Genomic DNA, 17,158 nt, shown 5'->3' with positions numbered 1-17,158 from the left:
GTCAGGTGCCTGAGGTCACTCACCCGCACAGCTGACGGCGGCCACACAAGCGAAGGTGAGGAAGAAGGTGAGGAATTTGGAGTTTCCGTCACAAATTCCAGATAGGAATAATTTCGTCTTTCTGACCACTTCAAAGGAACGGCCGTTACAGAAATACGTCCCTGACACACACACACACACACACACACACACACACACACACACACACACACACACACTCGCACACACACACACACACACGCACACAAATGCATGCACACACACGCACACACACACACACACACACACACACACGCACGCACGCACACAAATGCACGCACACACACGCACACACACACACACACACACACACACGCACGCACGCACACAAATGCACGCACACACAAATGCATGTGCACACACACACACACACACACACACACAAATGCACGCACACACACACGCAGCTGAAAAAGAGGTGACTCAAATTTGGGTCTGGAGACACCAGGTACTTTGAGGGAGACGTGAAATGTGATCGCACTTTGTTTGAGGCCTGGATGCTTTTCAGAGGCTGAAAAGACACACAACACTTACACAGACACACACACTGACTCCAAAATATCCTAGAGACAGCTCACAAAGAAACCAAACAAGCAGCCTGCCCTTTAGGCTGCGACACAACAACATGGGGAACAAACCTCCATTTGACCCGAACGACTTATGTGTCACTGCTGCCTGGCGAGACAGTGTGTGTGTGTGTGTGTGTGTGTGTGTGTGTGTGTGTGTGTGTGTGTGTGTGTGTGTGTGTGTGTGTGTGTGTGTGTGTGTGTGTGTCTGTGTGTGTCTGTGTGTGTGTGTGTCTGTGTGTGTGTCTGTGTGTGTGTGTGTGTGTGTGTGCATGCGTGCGTGTGTGCGTGTGTGTGTGATTGTACACATATACATTTTCTGATGCCAGCAGCACTAAAAATATTTGTTCAATTTAAGATTTAATATAGATTTAACATTTGAATTGTAGCAACATAAAGAATTTAACCCTCATGGCATTATAATACTGCAGCAACGACAGACATCCCAACACAGGCAGGTCTGGAGTGCTCACAGTAACTTCATGCAGGTTTTAAAAAAAATAAATGTTGCTCTTAATGTGTTATTCGGAAAAAGCTTTTCAAAGTGTTGCCTGGCTTGTGTTTTCTTTCCCTCTTACAAGAGGTCGCGACCCCACAGGTCCTGGAACAGAGGTGAGAGTTTACACTGGGAGCCAGACGGGATTCCCAGTCCCACTAAACATGCCGGGACCGTGTGTGTGTGTGTGTGTGTGTGTGTGTGTGTGTGTGTGTGTGTGTGTGTGTGTGTGTGTGCGTGTCTGTGTGTCTGTGCGTGTGTGTGTGTGTGTGTGTGTGTGTGTGTGTGTGTGTGTGTGTGTGTGTGTGCGTGTGTCTGTGAGTGTCTGTGTGTGTGTGTGTGTGCGTGTGTGTGTGTGTGTGTGTGTGTGTGTGTGTGTGTCTGTGCGTGTTGTGTGTGTGTGTGTGGTGTGTGTGTGTGTGGTGTGTGTGTGTGTGTGCTGTGTGTGTCTGTGTGTGTGTGTGTGTGTGTGGTGTGTCTGTGTGTGGTGTGTGTGCGTGTGTTGTGTGTGGGTGTGTGTGTGGTGTGTGGGTTGTGTGTGTGTCTGTGTGCGTGTGTCTGTGTGCGTGTGTGTGTGTGTTTGTGTGCGTGTGTGTGTGTGTGTGTGTGTGTGTGCGTGTGTGTGTGCGTGTGTGTGTGTCTGTGTGCGTGTGTGTGTGCGTGTGTCTGTGTGCGTGTGTGTGTGTGTTTGTGTGCGTGTGGTGTGTGTGTGTTGTGTGTGTGTGTGTGCGTGTGTGTGTGCGTGTGTGTGCGTGTTTGTGTGTGTGTGTGCAACACCTGCAGAGACTGGCATGAGACCAGCAGAGCAGGATCCAGGAGTCTCAGTTCAGCGTTCATTGTATGACAAGCTTTATCTCCCTGGAAGCGCAGTTAATGAGGAGAGGTCTGACTGTGGGCGATGACCCTGCTGCAAAACACAGTCATTGTCATTCTTGGGATAATTGGAGTCATACAGGTTCCTCACAAGTGGGAGATTCTTTGGAATTGGCTTAAAGGATCAGTTCACACATGAGTGTTGGCCAAGTCTCTCAGATCCAAAGGTTCTGAGCGAGGTTCACTCTTAACAAGATCTGAACTTTTCACCAAATGAATGACTTTAGCATTGGAAAAGGGTGTGTATTATTTCAGTCTGTCCATTGGTTCCAGCAACGATACATGACTGCCTCCTGTTTCTGTGAGCAGCTCCTACTCTATTGTCCCGTCAGCCCCATCACGCTGCTCCCACATCATCACCTGTGGACCAATTCTCCCTTGTTATCTGGTGATTATGGCTGAAATGATCCCACAAGTGCATTTCCACATGAATTCAAGCTTCTGAGATTCCCAAATGTGACAGATGTCATAAAAAAGGTCCCTAATAGCTGAACTCGACCACTTCGCCCTGCAGACTTTCTGTCTCCAACTAGAACAACCAGCCGCAGGATCATCATCGCAGTTCAGAGTGGTTTGGTTTCCCTTCGTGGAAAGCAAATACCTAGAAAGCATTTCCCGCTTCATTCAGCGCAGTAACGCGCCGGTTAGTGCTTTGTGCGCCTCCGCTTTGCGCATGAGATGTTGGCGCACACAGACGGAGCTTTAAACTGGAGAGCACATCCAGGGGCGTGATTTTTTAAATAAACACCATAATGAATTCTCGCAGTGTAACACGACATGTGTGAAAATCCTGCCCCCGAACCTCGCGGGACGCGGGTCTTAAATGCTTTATTTTTAGATATGCGCTCTGAAGCCGTGTTTCCACCACAGCGCTGCTCCGTCCAAACGGGAAGAACCTGATGGATCTCACTGGGCTCCGCTCGCTCGGCTGCGCGCGCCCACTTCTGCCAAAGCTCACTGCCGCACGCGCACGCTCTCCTCACAGGCCACGTCTATGAAGACGGACAGAGAAAAACAGCCCAGAGATGCGTCTCCTGTCGGGCCACTTGTGCCACTTGCATCCGATCCCACCCGAACGCATGCAACACAGAGAAGGAGCCGCTCCACAAGAGCCAGACAAAAGCGCAACAAGGCGGTGGATCCACAGTCTCCACTCGTCCACGAGACCGACGCTGCGCTGGACGATTAACGCCGTTTCACCGCTAAGTACAACAGATGCGTTACGGTTCAGCAAGATCGCATCAATGCCAACATGCCAGGAGGCTGCCAGACGACATGTCACACACACACACACACACACACACACACACACACACACACACACACACACACACATGCGCGGACAAGAAGAGACGTCCTACCTGGTTGGAACATACTTTGGAAATAAAAGAGGACCAGAATAAAGGATCCTAAACAAGTGGCAAATATCATCCGGCATATCCTGCTCATCCTCATCAGTTCGCTTAGAGTCTGTTTCATGGCGGGACGGAGAGGCTGGAGGGTGCCGTTCGCTTTGTGTGTAGGAGGGGAGGGGGGGTGTGAAGGGCCGGTTTGTTGGAAGCTCTGCTGGTACTGATGAGGATTGTCCTCCGGTCAATGAGCTGAACGCATCCAACACGGAGCGTACCACTGCGGTGCTGCAGGAAGGGGCGAGGCCAGGACGCACCCCTCTGTTAGGACGGGAATGGGCGCGTCCAGATGTGCTGCGCTCCTGACTAAAAGAACAGCACACCTGGATGGATCCAGGATCAGAGATGCGAAAAAAATCCAGGATGAAAGATACAAAAAAGAAAATCCAGAATGAAAGATACTTGAAAGGTTTTTTTTATTTTTTTTGCTTTAGACCTCCTCCATATATATTGTAAAGAACAACACAGACCTGGTGCATTTTTGAGGCCTAACCGCTGGAGCAGTGTCAAACTGCTATGGTGAGTTCATACTGGTCTTACTGGTTTGTAATAGTTAGGAACAGATGTTTTCTCCTTGGTCACCAAATGATGAAAATAAGTGGAACCTAGTTATGCAAAACAGGTCAAAGCGACTCCTAAAAACTGTAATAAACCAAAGAATAGTTTGCAGCAAAATGAATAAAAGATTCAGTATTTAATCGTTAAGATTCTAATCTGCAGTGTGCATGCACATCAAAACTAAATTGGGGATTTCAATGGTTCATGCAAAATAACTCTATGTAAACTGTAAATTACGAGGACATTACATTACATTAAAAATCTGTTCACTCAAGTGAAGCTATAGCTTAAAACAAACACATCAGGCATTAACACTGTGCTACACAGTACCATCAATACTAAGAAAAAATGATTGTACACACAACTTTCAGTCTTTGTGCTCTGGTGTGTTGAGTTTTGCTCCCCTTTCCTGTTCCACATACAACTCCAGTGTCACCTAGTGGTGGCAGCAGCAAACAGTCCACATGAGCAGGATACCTCTGAACGCTGTGCAGGAGAAGCAGGCAGTGATAGATCGACCCCAAGCACCTTGATCAATCCTTAATGGCTATTTCAGGCAGATGCCAGCAGAGAGGATTCCTGGGCTCTCTGTCTAATTAGCGTATTTGTCTCACTTACACACGCAGGTCTGTCGGACGGATACTCCTGGAACAGTGTGCATCTCATTGTTGTGCTTGGCACGAGCATAAACGTGAACCTCTGATGTTCAGACAACACAAACTGTCCAGGACGCAGCCATTGCTGTTTACCCACTAATGTACAATTCACTGTGTAAAATGAAAAGTTGAAACTCAGTGTGTGTTTAAGTGGCGTCTGCACTCGCGTCCTTGCCCCTCATTTGTATGAGACACTCAGCTGTATGATTCCGCATTAATATTCAACAGTTGCTTTTTAAACGGACGCACGCTTGGATGTGCAGGGATATTAAAGAGCAAAGGCAAACAAGAGAGTTCAATAAAAACAATAAAATCCTTACTAACTGACACCATATTGTTCTAGTAAAAGCACCATACGCATCAATAAACGCATTTAATTTGGTAATTCCATAATCCCCGCCTTGTTTGTTACATGAAAGAAAGGCTGTTTAAACCCCCGAGACTCGTTGCCACAGCAATAAAATCACCGAGTGTAAACTTGAGCTTTGACTTCATGTAAATGCATCCAATCCCAGACTCTTATCACTCTCCTGCAGCCTTTTAAGAACTCTACTCCATTAAGGCTTACAGAGGCACGCCTTCCCTGAACAACTTATCTGCCTGTGAGAGCCATAAAATGCATCAGTGGGATTGTGTATATTAAAGTAATGCTTGGAGCACACAGAGGCTGAAACGCAAGCAGCATTTAGCAAAGCACCCACGCTCACGGTCTCTGAGCTTAAGGCCTCCGCTGCGTGACCTCGGTAGCTTCCCCTCTTTGTCTTCTGGTAGATTAAACAACAGCTTTGGAGCCTGATCTTCCAGCCTGTCCCGATTATGAACCGTCAACTTCCTTTCAGTGTGAAGGAGACATACTTCAACTGAACTCCATAACTCAGCCAGAATACACCTTCTAGCAATAGACTGGTTCAAGATCAATCAAAATCTTGAAGAAACCTTTCCATGCAAAGACCCCATAAAAACCTAAAAGGCTGTTGCATTCAAGCAGCGTTGTTGAATAACCTTGACCTCAGTCTCTGGCCATCTCCCAGCACATTCTTCCTTTCCAGTGTTTATGATAATAGGTGGGAATGCAGGAACAAATGTCTTGCCTGTGAAACATGCTGCCAATAAACTGGACTAAGCCCCTCCAGCAGAAAACGATTACATTGAACAACATCATCTAGGCTAGTGAGCTAATCCTCCATTAAATTGCTTTATTTATTGAGTATGGTAAATGTAACCTGCTCACGTACAATGGGGTCAATTTCCAGTGGGCTTTATTAAATACTACCCATAAATAATTCACCCAGGCAGCATTCAGAGCAAAAAAAAACTCATTTGAATCTGCTGCTCTGGCATTGACCCCGGATGGTGGAGGATTTTCAAGGGCTGATCATGTTCCTATGTCCAAACCGAGCTCTCGGAACAGTGGCTAAAGTCTCAAGTCTGACAAGACGTCAAAGGGGTGACAGTAAATTAATTACACGCCCAGGGAAATGTGTCAAAAGCTGCTGTGTCTGGAAAAATCAAATCTTTAGCTGCTTAATGTGTTATGGAGAAACAGAACATTCAATTGTTCAATTATTCTCTTCATTCAAATCCCCTCTGCCAGCTGTGACTAGGTATTAGCTTTTTCTCAAAATGGTATTAAATAAATATTATAAAATATTATAGTTTCCTAGAAAAAAATCTTGATGTGTCATTTTCGTCTGGCAAACGGTCAAAAACTAATTAATATTCCATTTGTGATTAAGCGAAACGTTTAATTATTTTTTTAAAGAATAATTTTATTATTATGACGTGACCAACCGGAACAGCTAGAAGAAGAAGAGATGCATTCACTATTTAACATAAATGTAGGAATTATGAGCTTTCCGGGTGATTGTGACCAAACAATTATAAAGAAAGCAGGTTTTATGTATTTTAATGCATATTTTTAGTACTAACCTAAACAAAACCAGCTTGGTCAGTGACTTTTCAGTATATAGTTAGAGTTTTATCAACCATATTCACCACACCTTTTCTATTGTGTCCTCGCTCCGTTTCTAAAGTGACAGGTTGAGAGGAGGCCCTGAACGCAGCTCGGCCCTCTACAGGCCAGAGGCGGTAGCGCGGCCGTGACTCCGCGCTGGGACTGGTCCTTTCGCAGCCATTTTCTGTCCAACCAAACAGCCGTCTCAGGAAGGTAACCAACCAGGGCTTCATTGCAGGTCTGTGCCTGGCTCCGGCCAATGATTGTTAACCGATTTCTCGTTAGCTCGAATGGAAATGTCCGTCTGTGTCTGATTTTTTTTATTTGTTGTCCGGGTGAATGAGGGCTGCTCGTCAGGAAGTATCCATCGGCGAAACTTTTGGAAAAGCCTATTTAAGAATACGGCGAAGGCCACGTCTTGCTCAGCTCTGCACGACAAAGAACAGGCCAAGCGCCGTGTGTGTGTGCGCGCGCGCGCGCAAGGGCTAGTCGCAGTGCATTTACAAGGAGAGGCTATTCAACATGCACCCGAGTAGGTTAACGTTAGCTCCAGAAGGTAAATGGCCACTGGAGCGCATCTGCTCATTGTGATCACGCTCGTTCAGCTTATTCGTGTGAAGATTTGCCTTAACTAGCTGGCTAGGCAACGCTACCTCCCTTTGTAGCGGGTTCAGCCTGAAGTGATGTTAGCTAACGCATGCTAGCCTCAGTTAGCAATACGAAATAGAATTCCTAGTTGTGTTCGCTGACGTGGCGCCAAGGTAAAAAGTAACATTAACACGGCTTTTGACTTTTTTTGACATTACTGCCGCCGACAAATAACGGTATTCGCTAACGTTAGCTTGACCCCCTCGCGCACGTTTCAACGCATAATATCGCGTGACGTAAATTTTCACCACCCTAAAACGCCGTCCACCATCCCGTAAACCACAATCCAAGATAAACCTGCAGACGTCCACTTTAATAACTTACTTGGCACTTTTGTCACTATACAAAATGGTGTTTGGTCAAATTAGTGAAGTGGAAGGACAGAGTACAAAAACGCACGCATCCCGAAAATGAACCAGAGTTTCTGGTTTGGCTGTAATAAATGCCCATAATACATAATTTTAATTACACTGTTGCCCCTCAACAAACTGCGGATTGGTTTTTGGAGCCATATTCTCGGGATAAGGGGTTCATTGAGTTTAAATTGTGTTATCTGTGTGTTCCAGATGGACGGAGACAGCTCAACCACCGACACGTCCCAGCTGGGCATAGGAGAGTACGTGCCATCCGGTCACTATGTTCTCCAGTCTCAGGATGGTAAGGAGCAGACAAGGACGTCCGTGAGGGAGGGGGAAGAAGAGTACAGGGTAGAAGGTTGACAGTTTCTGTATTCTGTATAGACGATGCTGACGAAGGCCTGAATGACCATGAGGATGGTGGCATCAAAGAGAACTACAGGGAGCAGGACATCTATCTTCCTATTGCAAATGTGGCTCGCATCATGAAAAATGCTGTTCCTCAGACTGGAAAGGTTTGTAAGAGAGGGAATAGAAGCAATGCGTTTGATTGCTGGTATTTTATGTCCAAGGCTGTAAACTTTAGATAAGTGTGCTTACGTGTATTCAACTCACCAGATTGCTCTCAGAGAGGTTTCATGGGAAATTTAGGAGCTTGTTTACATGGACTAGATTAGATTGCTGCAAACTGGTATTTATGTTCAGATTGATAGATTTAATCTGTATAAATTCTCTCACGGTGGATCATGCTAGTTTAAATATTTGTTGTTTTTGTGGCAAATCTAAGGAGCTCTACTTTAATCCAAGCCTCTCCTGGAGCGTGTCCTCAGTCAGTCATTGTCGCTGTTATGTACTTGCAAACATGTGTTGTCTGCGTTGAAAACATGCATAGAATTTAAACTAAGAGATCATCCTCATTGTCTGATACTGATAAAATCTCTATCTGGCATGTTGAAAATTAATTTATCTCTAATCTTAAAAGAGTACTGTGGTATTTAAATGTGTAAAAAAATTGCTGTTGCTCTTGAGTTTTCTTGCTTTTCCTACCTTGGTGTGTCACAGTCATTTTATAAATATACATCCAATTTCAACAGATTGCCAAAGATGCAAAAGAGTGTGTGCAGGAGTGTGTGAGCGAGTTCATAAGCTTCATCACCTCAGAGGCAAGTGAACGCTGCCACCAAGAGAAGAGGAAGACCATCAACGGGGAGGACATTCTATTCGCCATGTCCACACTGGGCTTCGATATGTATGTGGAACCACTAAAGCTCTATCTTCAGAAATTCAGAGAGGTGAGACATACACAACTCACTATCTCTTTTCCCATTTGTCCTTGTTTATCTGTTAATAATTGCATCTCTGCCTTTTTGCCAGGCTATGAAAGGAGAGAAGGGCATTCCTGGGGTGTCAGTAGGAGAAAGCTTGGGGGAAGACCTTGGAGACGACAGCTTTAGTAAGTAGACAGGGTTTCCATAGGGTCTTGGACAGGTGTCAGAGGTCTCAGGTAAAATATTGTGCATCGCTGTCATTTATTAAAACAACCACTATACAAGCATGAACCTAATCATTCAAGCTGTCTGTTTGTTAGCAGTATCCAGCTAATTCCCAAAGTCACAATTATGTGGTTGCTAACAATTCAGTCTAATTCAGTGAATAGTGACTTGAATCTGAAGGTGTTATAAGTCATCTCCTGCATGGGGCAGCGCCCACCACACTGAAAATCTACTCCGTCCCTTTGTTGGCAGTTCAGTAGCAAGTTCAAGCCGCTATAATAATGTGGCTATGTAGGAAACAATTCAGTTCCATTGATGTGGAACAGAAACAAGTTGCATTTGATCCAAGTGATCCCATTCATTGTGATTGATATAATAAAAAAGAAAAGAATGCTTTTTCTCTAAGAAAAAAACATCCATCCATCCATCCATTTTCTTAACCGCTTACTCCCTAGTGCGGGGTCACGGGGGCGCTGGAGCCTATCCCAGAAAAAAACAGTAGTTTTTTTAAATTTTAATTTGTCAAATGTTTGCATTTCCAGTGTAGTTTGGTGATATTTATACAAACAAAGACTGAAAGACAAATTTAGGTGCAATATTGACCAATATTTGTAGAAAAAAGGGAACAAAATACTTTCAAATGCCTATAACCTATAAGGGTTAATAACATGTTTTTTTCCTTACACCAGCTACTCCACTTCCAGCTGGGATTATCACAGCAGACGGCCAGCAGCAGAACGTCATGGTGTACACCACCTCATACCAGCAGGTAAAGCCAACAGCGATGCAGCATCCAGTACCCACCTGATTAATGTAGACAGGAAACTCCAGCTAAGCCACTGTTTCTATGTTTCAGATTCCAACCGTACAACAGATTCAGTTTTCATGACATGGTACACGGTCTGGAGCCTGAACACCATGGCTTCGCAGCAAAACCCACACCCACCGGCTGGAAAGCCCAGCCTGCCACAGGGTTAGAGTATGTAAAAACGCAAGGGGGGTGTCAGCTGCACAGACCCTCATGTACAGAGAAGTCACTACCTGTTGAGTAGAAAGTGTAGTTTCTAGTTGTGAGGTACCAAATGTTTTGGAGTGCTTCCAAATCAGCTGGGAAATCTGAGGCTTTATTTGAAAGTCTAGTCTTATTACCTGATTCAGTGGTGAAATTATTTGTGTCCATGTGTTAATGTGTTATGCTTTTATACCTTATTTGTTTTCTTGCGGGGTGTTCATCAGGGCGGGTGTTGTATTAGGTTTCTTTTCGAACCCGAAACCTTTTGTAAGTTCACACAGTTTACCATGTGCTTTATTGTTCTGTAAATCCTTTGAATAAAAAGTCTAAAATTATTATTTTTTTTCCCTATTTAATTAGAAATATGGAGCAATTTCAGTTCGTATCGTTTCATATTGAATAAACTGAGCTGTACCTTTCCTCTCTGCTGTCCGTAGCATCTGTACACATTAATGCTTCTTGTTTACTGTTTGATGCTCTAGACGCTAGTTATTTATTGAAATAAGCATTTTACTAAAGAGCATTTTAAGAGGACATTTACCCTCAAAACTCTTGTCTTACATAATATCATTTTCTTACCTGAAATATGAAATGTGTGAAGAAGTGGTGGTCGAGACATCTCCCACATGACCCAACTACCACCTCTTCACACAGTCACAGCTGCTCAGGTGAGAAAGGAGCTGAACAAGCTTCATCCAACAAAGGCTGCAGGACCTGATCTTATCAGCCCAAGGGTGCTGAAAGTCTGCTCCCCAGCTGTGTGGTGTCCTCCAACACAACTTTAACCTGAGCCTGCAGCTAGAGAGACTTCCTGTTGGGTGGAAAAAGTCATGCATTTTGCCAGTGAATAAGACGCCTCCAGTTTGCATATCGACCACATAGAAATTTTGGATCTTGAATCTGAATGTTGAATTTTGAATGGATTCAGGTTCGTTATTATTATAGTCAGTTATATATTCTGTTTTTTAATTGTGCACACCAAAATAATAATTAATGAAAATTAAGGTTAAAATTAGTGATATTTCTTTTTTATTAAATTTAACGGCACAGATTAAAAAGGCCAACGGGCCGTAGATTGTCCATGACTGCTGTAAAACAGTTGTACCGTAATTCCTAGAAACGATGCGCATAGAACCCAATCTTGGTAACGACGACTTCGGTAAGAGTTAGCAAGTAGTAAGATACTTCTGCAGGCGGTCGTACTGGGCTAGTAAATTGGCGGTAAATCACAGTTCACGAACAAATTGTATGTACGTTAATGTTACTATTGATTTCGCAGATCAAAAGCCGTGAAAACTCGTTTTCTGTTTTTAAAAAACAACGAGACAACGACGTTTTCTCGTTGTCCCAGCCTTTTATCTTGTGGGGAAATCAAACGGTTTTAACGTGTACTTTAAAACGTGCACGGACCGGAAAGGAACCAGTTAGTAAATAAAGTTGTGAAATAATTGTATTGGATGAAAAAGTGAAATTAATGGAAATGAATTAAAGTAAACAATGAAGAATGGAAGATCTGAATTAGACTTGAGGTAAAGTTTGATTGTTTACTGTATAAAGTAGGGCAGAGTACGTTTGTGTATCCTCATTTCATCTTCCACTAATCTTTATGTTTCTCAGTGTGCGCTTGTTGATATGTTGGTAGGATGGATAGTCAGACTAATGAGCCTTTAGTCAGACCTGCAGGAATGACCTCTTCATGTGATCTTTTGCTTTTTCCAAGCGAATCTTCATCTCCTTGGTTTCTAGCTGGAGCCGTTTTCAGCAGCATGATGTTGGTACGTTTTAACAAGTCCAATAACATCATTGCATCAACGTGCTAAAAGTGGACTCACACCCCGGGTGCTTTCAGGAGGATGTACACATGGACTATCAGGAGGATGAGGAGGGACCGATCATCACCCCCATCGTCACCTTACGAACAAACAGATCAGACATCGGTGTGCAGCCGAGAGAACGAGACGGATGGGAAAGTCAGGTATGTGCAGGTGCTGGACATATAATTAGAATACCATCAAAAAAATGATGTATTTCACTAATTCTACTTTCACATTAAAAGTGAAAGTTGTATATTATATGCATTCATTACAAACAGATACATATATTTTCAAATTTTCAAATTTATTGCTCAAAATAACGAACAAATTCTTTAACACCATATTTTACCTGCTTAAAATATATAAGGAAACAAATGACAGGGACCCTTCCCTATGTTCCTAACAAGATAAAATGTATGTGAAACAAAAAGAACTCCTTGTTGTTCCTCATGTTCTACCATCAGGTGTTCATATCGTACATTAGTTCACAGTTTTCAAGATGGGGTTGACTGGCGGAGAGAGAGAGGCAGCGGCGGCACTGCCATGCACCACCTGAGACACACACACACAAACACACACACACACACACACACACACACACACACACACACACACACACACACACACTTGGTGTTTCAGTGTTTCAAGAACCATTACACACAGACGTATGAAGACATGGGTTTCAGCTGTTGCATTCCTTGTATCAAACCACTCTGGAACAACAGACAGCATCAGGACCGTCTCGTCTGGGCTAAAGACAAAAAGGACTGTACTGCTGCAGAGTGCTCCAAAGTTATGTGCTCTTATGAAAGTCCATTTTGAATTTCACTCATATATACTTTTCAGTTGGCCAAGATTACTAAAATTCCTTTTTTTGTATTGGTATTAAGTAATATTCTAATTTTCTGAGATACTGAATTTGGGCTTTTCATTAGTTTCATTAGTTGTCAGTTAAAATCATCAAAATGAAAAGAAATAAACATTTGCAATATATTAGTCTGTGCGCAATAAATGACTATAATATATAGAGGTGTCACTTTTTGAATGAAATTAGTAATTAGTTATAGTAATAAATCAACTTAGTAATTCATCAACATATTACAATTTAATTATATATGACCAGCATGTTCATGTACATGTTCTGCTGCTTCTGACAGTCCACACAGCCACAAGGACCAGCTGGGTACCGAAGCTGGAAGGGGTTCAAGGTCAATATTACTTCTTAGATAATTGTCCTCTCTCTGCCAAATTTTAAATTTGTTGGATGCTTGACAGTGCAGTTAGACGATGACCTCAAGTGTACCTTCACGAGGCAATTAAGTGGAATGCTATAAAATGTCCTGGTCACCTGACCTGAATCTATTTGTACATAAATCTCATTTATCTCACCGGAGTCAGTGACATTGCTTCAGCCGGCCACAGGAAAGGGAACAAATGATTACAGTCCTCATTAGCAGTGAGAATCATGATCTCATTTCTGAAGTACAGAGATGAGATCAAGATCAAGCTTTAGGAAAGTGGGGAGGAGGAAAACATCTCCTCATTGTTCACACTATACAAGGTCATCCACTATGGAGGAGGTCATTTAATGGCTAGGAATAGGCAAAGAAAGATCAATCCTGGTGCAAACATTCATGATGGTCTTAACAGGTTGAATCCCAGTTAAAGCTTTTCCCTCATCTTCGTGCTGTAGGTTGTGTATAATGCAAGTGGAGGTGAACATGCAGCTAAAGCCGAGGAGCCAGAACCTCTGTACCTCACACTAGGGTGTGCACCAATATACAGCGATGGAGGCCCAGCTGGGGAAACAGGTTAGTGTCAAGTGTTGTTTAGGGCAATGCACAGTAGTGAACCTGATGTCGCATCTGTGGGTTCGGGGAGGCAGTCGTAGTGGGTCGAGAGCCGGCAGAGCCTCAGAGAGGACATGAAAACTCCACAGAAAGAGTTCCATGTGTACCTCCACCACTGCCTCCAAATAACAGTGTTATTTACCAGCATGACCTCTGTCTGTGTCACATTCTACTATTGTAGTAGGCCAATCTACAAATTAACAAGCTTGTTACAGTATTACTTTTAGACAGAATGCTCCCAATTTGTTATTGCTCAGGTTAAAAACACAGTTTTGGATATTTTCTTAAATTAAGTCAACATTTAGAAATGTTAACTTCTTAATAAAACAAATCTATTTAGTTTTCCCTTTGTGTTTACCAAATGTAGATGTGTCAAGGAGTCCTAACCAGGTAAGAAATTAAATGTTTGTTACCTTTCCACTACCATCTAGTAGCTTCCCCACAGCTCCCAGTTAAACCATCTTTCATCATCCTTCATTCAGTCACTCTCATCTAAGAGCTTTCTTCAGGTTTAGTTACTGGCCTAGACTGGTTGTGATCATATTCGAGCTTTAACACACTGATCATCTGTGGGGTGTAATATAGTTGTGCCTTTACATTCTGTATGGATCTTTAAACCCATCATCTTAAAATGGCAGATTGTGATTCCCCAGTACCAGCAGACAGCGCATCCCATGTCTGAATCCAGCAATCAGAAAGCCAGCATTTACTCTAAACTGTCCTTAGAAGGGTAAGTTGGAACTAAAGTCAACATGATCACCATTACACACAAAGTAATTAATAGAGCTTCATTTATTTATTGCTGATGAACAATGAAATATAATGTTTTAATCCAGCAGAGCTGCTGAAACAGTTTATGAGTCAAAATCCAATAAATTCTGTCACTGCAGCCGATCCCAGTGCCTCAAACTGTAAGTATTTGTATTATGTTCATAGTTGGACTTTATTATATTAAATGTTATCACAGATCCAAACACAATACCAAGTCTGAGGTTAATAATTTCGAACATACCGTACCCCTGTGCTCTCGTCACACTTTCAGCTACTGCGAGTGTTTCGCCAGCGGAGTGATGTGCAGCAACTGCCACTGCTCCAACTGCCACAACAACCTGGAGCATGAAGTGAACCGTCAGAGGGCAATTAAGGTTGATATGTGTTGGCCACAAACTCTTATAGCTTAGTGGTGCATCACAACTTAGCTGATGTCTTCTACACATTGAAACAGGGAATGTGATTTATGGAATGAAACTATTTTACAGTACTGTTATTTCTTCTCATTCAACACAATCCTGTTTGTGTATTTCACGTTGTGAATGTGCATTGCGTAGTCTCGTCTAGCTCGTGATCCAGACGCCTTCAGACCCAAGTCAGGAGAAGCTAGCGGCTGGCACAAAGGCTGTACATGTAAACGCTCCAGCTGCCTTAAGAATTATTGCGAGTGCTACGAGGTTTGTCCACACTCACGCAGACACAGTGACGGATGGGACTGATGGATCATGTGATCACTATATGGTTTTAGTGTGGGAGCAGGTGCAGGTACTTTACTACTTTAGTACTAAACTACTGTTTGTCTGTATCATGACTGACCAACAGTAATTGCTTTGTTTTGCAACTGGCATTTTTGCCCAACAGATAAATAAATGCATACATTTTTTATTTAATTTCATAGAGTTTATTAGTGTAAGGTCGGAGACATTTACTAAATCACAGTTGAACCACAGCAATTTACCTGTTTATCTTGTGTTTGCAGGCCAACACCATGTGTAGTTCCAGGTGTAAATGCGTCGGTTGTCGATGGAAACCTTGTCAGCCGATGGACAAGGGAGCAACAATTATCAAGGACACGTGAGTCAATCAGGTTTTAGCTAAAAGTCGGCCGTCACGTCAGGTCCAAACAATGGATTCCAGAGAGCCGATTAATGGGGTGTGCAGTAAGACAGTGGTGAGATGTTGGATGCAAGTGATCCATCTTTGATTTTCATTTTCATTCATTCTATGTCTGTGTTTGTGTTTGTGTTTGTGCCTGCTTCTGCACCTGCGTCTGCGCCTGCGTTTGTGTCTGCGCCTGCTTCTGCGTCTGTGCCTTTTTGCGTCTGTTTCTGTGTCTGTGTCTGTGTCTGCGCCTGCTTCTGCGACTGTGCCTTTTTGCGTCTGCATTTGCGTCTTTTTCTGTGTCTGCGCCTGCACCTGCGTCTGCGTTTGTGTCTGCGCCTGCTTCTGCGTCTGCGCCTTTTTGCGTCTGTTTCTGTGTCTGCGTCTGTGCCTGCGTCTGTGCCTGCATTTGCGTCTGTTTCTGTGTCTGCGCCTGCGCCTGCATTTGCATCTGTTTCTGTGTCTGCGCCTGCGTCTGTGCCTGCTTCTGCGTCTGCGCCTGCATGTGCGTCTGTTTCTGTGTCTGCGCCTGGGTTTGCATCTGCGCCTGTGCCTGTGTCTGCGTTTCAGTCTGCGCCTGTTTCTGTGGTTGTGTCTGCGCCTGTGCCTGTGTCTGTGCCTGTGTCTGTGTCTGTGTCTGCGCCTGCGTTTGCATCTGTGCCTGTGTCTGCGTTTGAGTCTGCGCCTGTTTCTGTGGTTGTGTCTGGGCATGTGCCTGTGTCTGCGCCTGCATTTGCGTCTGCGCCTGTGCCTGTCTGTGTCTGCGCCTGCGTTTGCATCTGCGCCTGTGCCTGTGTCTGCGCCTGCATTTGCGTCTGCGCCTGCATTTGCATCTGCGCCTGTGCCTGTGTCTGCGTTTGAGTCTGCGCCTGTTTCTGTGGTTGTGTCTGTGCCTGTGTCTGCATTTGCGCCTGCGCCTGCTTCTGTGTCTGCGCCTGAGTCTGTTTCTGTGTCTGTGTTCAGGTGGGCGGTGTCGGCCATAGCCCCCGCTGTGGTGGAGGACGTGTGCAGCCGTCTGCTGGTCCAGGCCCAGAAGGCTGAGAGAGAGGCCCAGCGCATGGTGCTCAACGAGTTCGGACACTGTCTGACTGAAATTATTAAGACCATGTTCAAGTAGAGCACACGTTTAAGTCTGAGACTGATGCTCACATTCGAAATCTCTAGCAAAAATTTATGTTTTTATTCTAGTTTTGATATTCTAGGCTTATTGCAAGACGTTTAAGTGGAGTTAATTGCTGGTGTTATTTTTAGAACAGCACATATTTAAAGTTGACTTATTACTATAAATCGACCCATTTGCAAGCCAATGTAAAACAGTGTCTTTTGTGTATTTTAGTCATCTGCATTTGACTTGTTACAAATGTTGTATCATTTTATTTATTTATTTACTTGAGACTTGCTTTTAAATTATATTTGATGCTATCACTATGTTTACAGGATGTATACTGTATACATGTCCTGATATCTATCAATTTATATACATTTAATTTAATATAGTACATATGGTGATGTGTTGTTCAACCTAATACATGCTGTCCCAAAAATTGCTTACAGTTTTGCAA

The 17,158-nt window shown here is 43.7% G+C and overlaps 3 protein-coding genes across 14 annotated transcripts in view; 2 read left to right on the top strand and 1 right to left on the bottom strand.

The window, feature by feature from the left end:
- The window catches only part of chst11 (carbohydrate (chondroitin 4) sulfotransferase 11), a 46,398-nt gene extending 42,845 nt beyond the window's left edge, over nucleotides 1-3,553 (bottom strand). Inside the window, exon 1 of one of the 2 annotated variants that reach the window (XM_029162032.2) lies at nucleotides 3,336-3,553. In XM_029162032.2, coding sequence (XP_029017865.1) covers nucleotides 3,336-3,453 — 118 coding nt within the window. In that variant the 5' untranslated portion in view covers nucleotides 3,454-3,553. The remainder of the gene's footprint in view (nucleotides 1-3,335) is intronic. The other variant, XM_029162033.2, reaches the window with a different exon arrangement.
- A 3,083-nt stretch (nucleotides 3,554-6,636) lies between these two features.
- On the top strand, nucleotides 6,637-10,479 carry nfyba (nuclear transcription factor Y, beta a). Of its 3 annotated transcripts, none has more exons than XM_029163861.3 (7): nucleotides 6,637-6,789; nucleotides 7,766-7,856; nucleotides 7,940-8,070; nucleotides 8,650-8,847; nucleotides 8,930-9,008; nucleotides 9,738-9,817; nucleotides 9,905-10,479. In XM_029163861.3, the coding sequence occupies exons 2-7, from the start codon at nucleotides 7,766-7,768 to the stop codon at nucleotides 9,935-9,937; spliced, it is 612 nt and encodes a 203-aa protein (XP_029019694.1). In that variant the 5' UTR covers nucleotides 6,637-6,789; the 3' UTR covers nucleotides 9,938-10,479. The 3 variants fall into 3 exon arrangements, with proteins under 3 accessions (XP_029019694.1, XP_029019696.1, XP_029019695.1); XM_029163863.3 differs by lacking the exon at nucleotides 6,637-6,789 and adding an exon at nucleotides 6,816-7,083; XM_029163862.3 differs by lacking the exon at nucleotides 6,637-6,789 and adding an exon at nucleotides 6,817-7,107.
- Nucleotides 10,480-11,117: 638 nt separating this feature from the next.
- Nucleotides 11,118-17,158, top strand: tesmin (testis expressed metallothionein like protein). 9 transcript variants are annotated; one of them, XM_029164126.3, is made up of 11 exons: nucleotides 11,118-11,219; nucleotides 11,781-11,835; nucleotides 11,910-12,035; nucleotides 13,568-13,685; nucleotides 14,092-14,114; nucleotides 14,363-14,454; nucleotides 14,561-14,635; nucleotides 14,767-14,869; nucleotides 15,053-15,172; nucleotides 15,475-15,569; nucleotides 16,560-17,158. In XM_029164126.3, exons 2-11 carry the CDS (start codon nucleotides 11,827-11,829, stop codon nucleotides 16,711-16,713), a joined length of 915 nt encoding a protein of 304 aa, XP_029019959.1. In that variant the 5' UTR covers nucleotides 11,118-11,219; nucleotides 11,781-11,826; the 3' UTR covers nucleotides 16,714-17,158. The 9 variants fall into 9 exon arrangements, with proteins under 9 accessions (XP_029019959.1, XP_029019958.1, XP_029019962.1 ...); XM_029164125.3 differs by having other exon boundaries at nucleotides 11,168-11,219; nucleotides 11,807-11,835; XM_029164129.2 differs by having other exon boundaries at nucleotides 11,205-11,281; nucleotides 11,807-11,835.

This window comes from Betta splendens, chromosome 9 (genome assembly GCF_900634795.4).
Source record: "Betta splendens chromosome 9, fBetSpl5.4, whole genome shotgun sequence".
Classification (NCBI taxonomy): domain Eukaryota; kingdom Metazoa; phylum Chordata; class Actinopteri; order Anabantiformes; family Osphronemidae; genus Betta; species Betta splendens.
Note: the sequence above shows the minus strand (reverse complement) of the source record. Positions and strands in the feature narration are given on the sequence as shown.

Bases quoted from the DNA above. Each gene is read 5' to 3' on its own strand.
- nfyba (XM_029163861.3), top strand. From the start codon at position 7,766: ATGGACGGAGACAGCTCAACCACCGACACGTCCCAGCTGGGCATAGGA. The intron at 8,071-8,649 runs GTTTGTAAGAGA...CAATTTCAACAG, and splicing joins CTGTTCCTCAGACTGGAAAG to ATTGCCAAAGATGCAAAAGA. The intron at 8,848-8,929 runs GTGAGACATACA...CCTTTTTGCCAG, and splicing joins ATCTTCAGAAATTCAGAGAG to GCTATGAAAGGAGAGAAGGG.
- tesmin (XM_055512015.1), top strand. From the start codon at position 11,558: ATGAAGAATGGAAGATCTGAATTAGACTTGAG. The intron at 12,036-13,567 runs GTATGTGCAGGT...TTCGTGCTGTAG, and splicing joins GAGACGGATGGGAAAGTCAG to GTTGTGTATAATGCAAGTGG. The intron at 14,455-14,560 runs GTAAGTTGGAAC...GTTTTAATCCAG, and splicing joins TCTAAACTGTCCTTAGAAGG to CAGAGCTGCTGAAACAGTTT.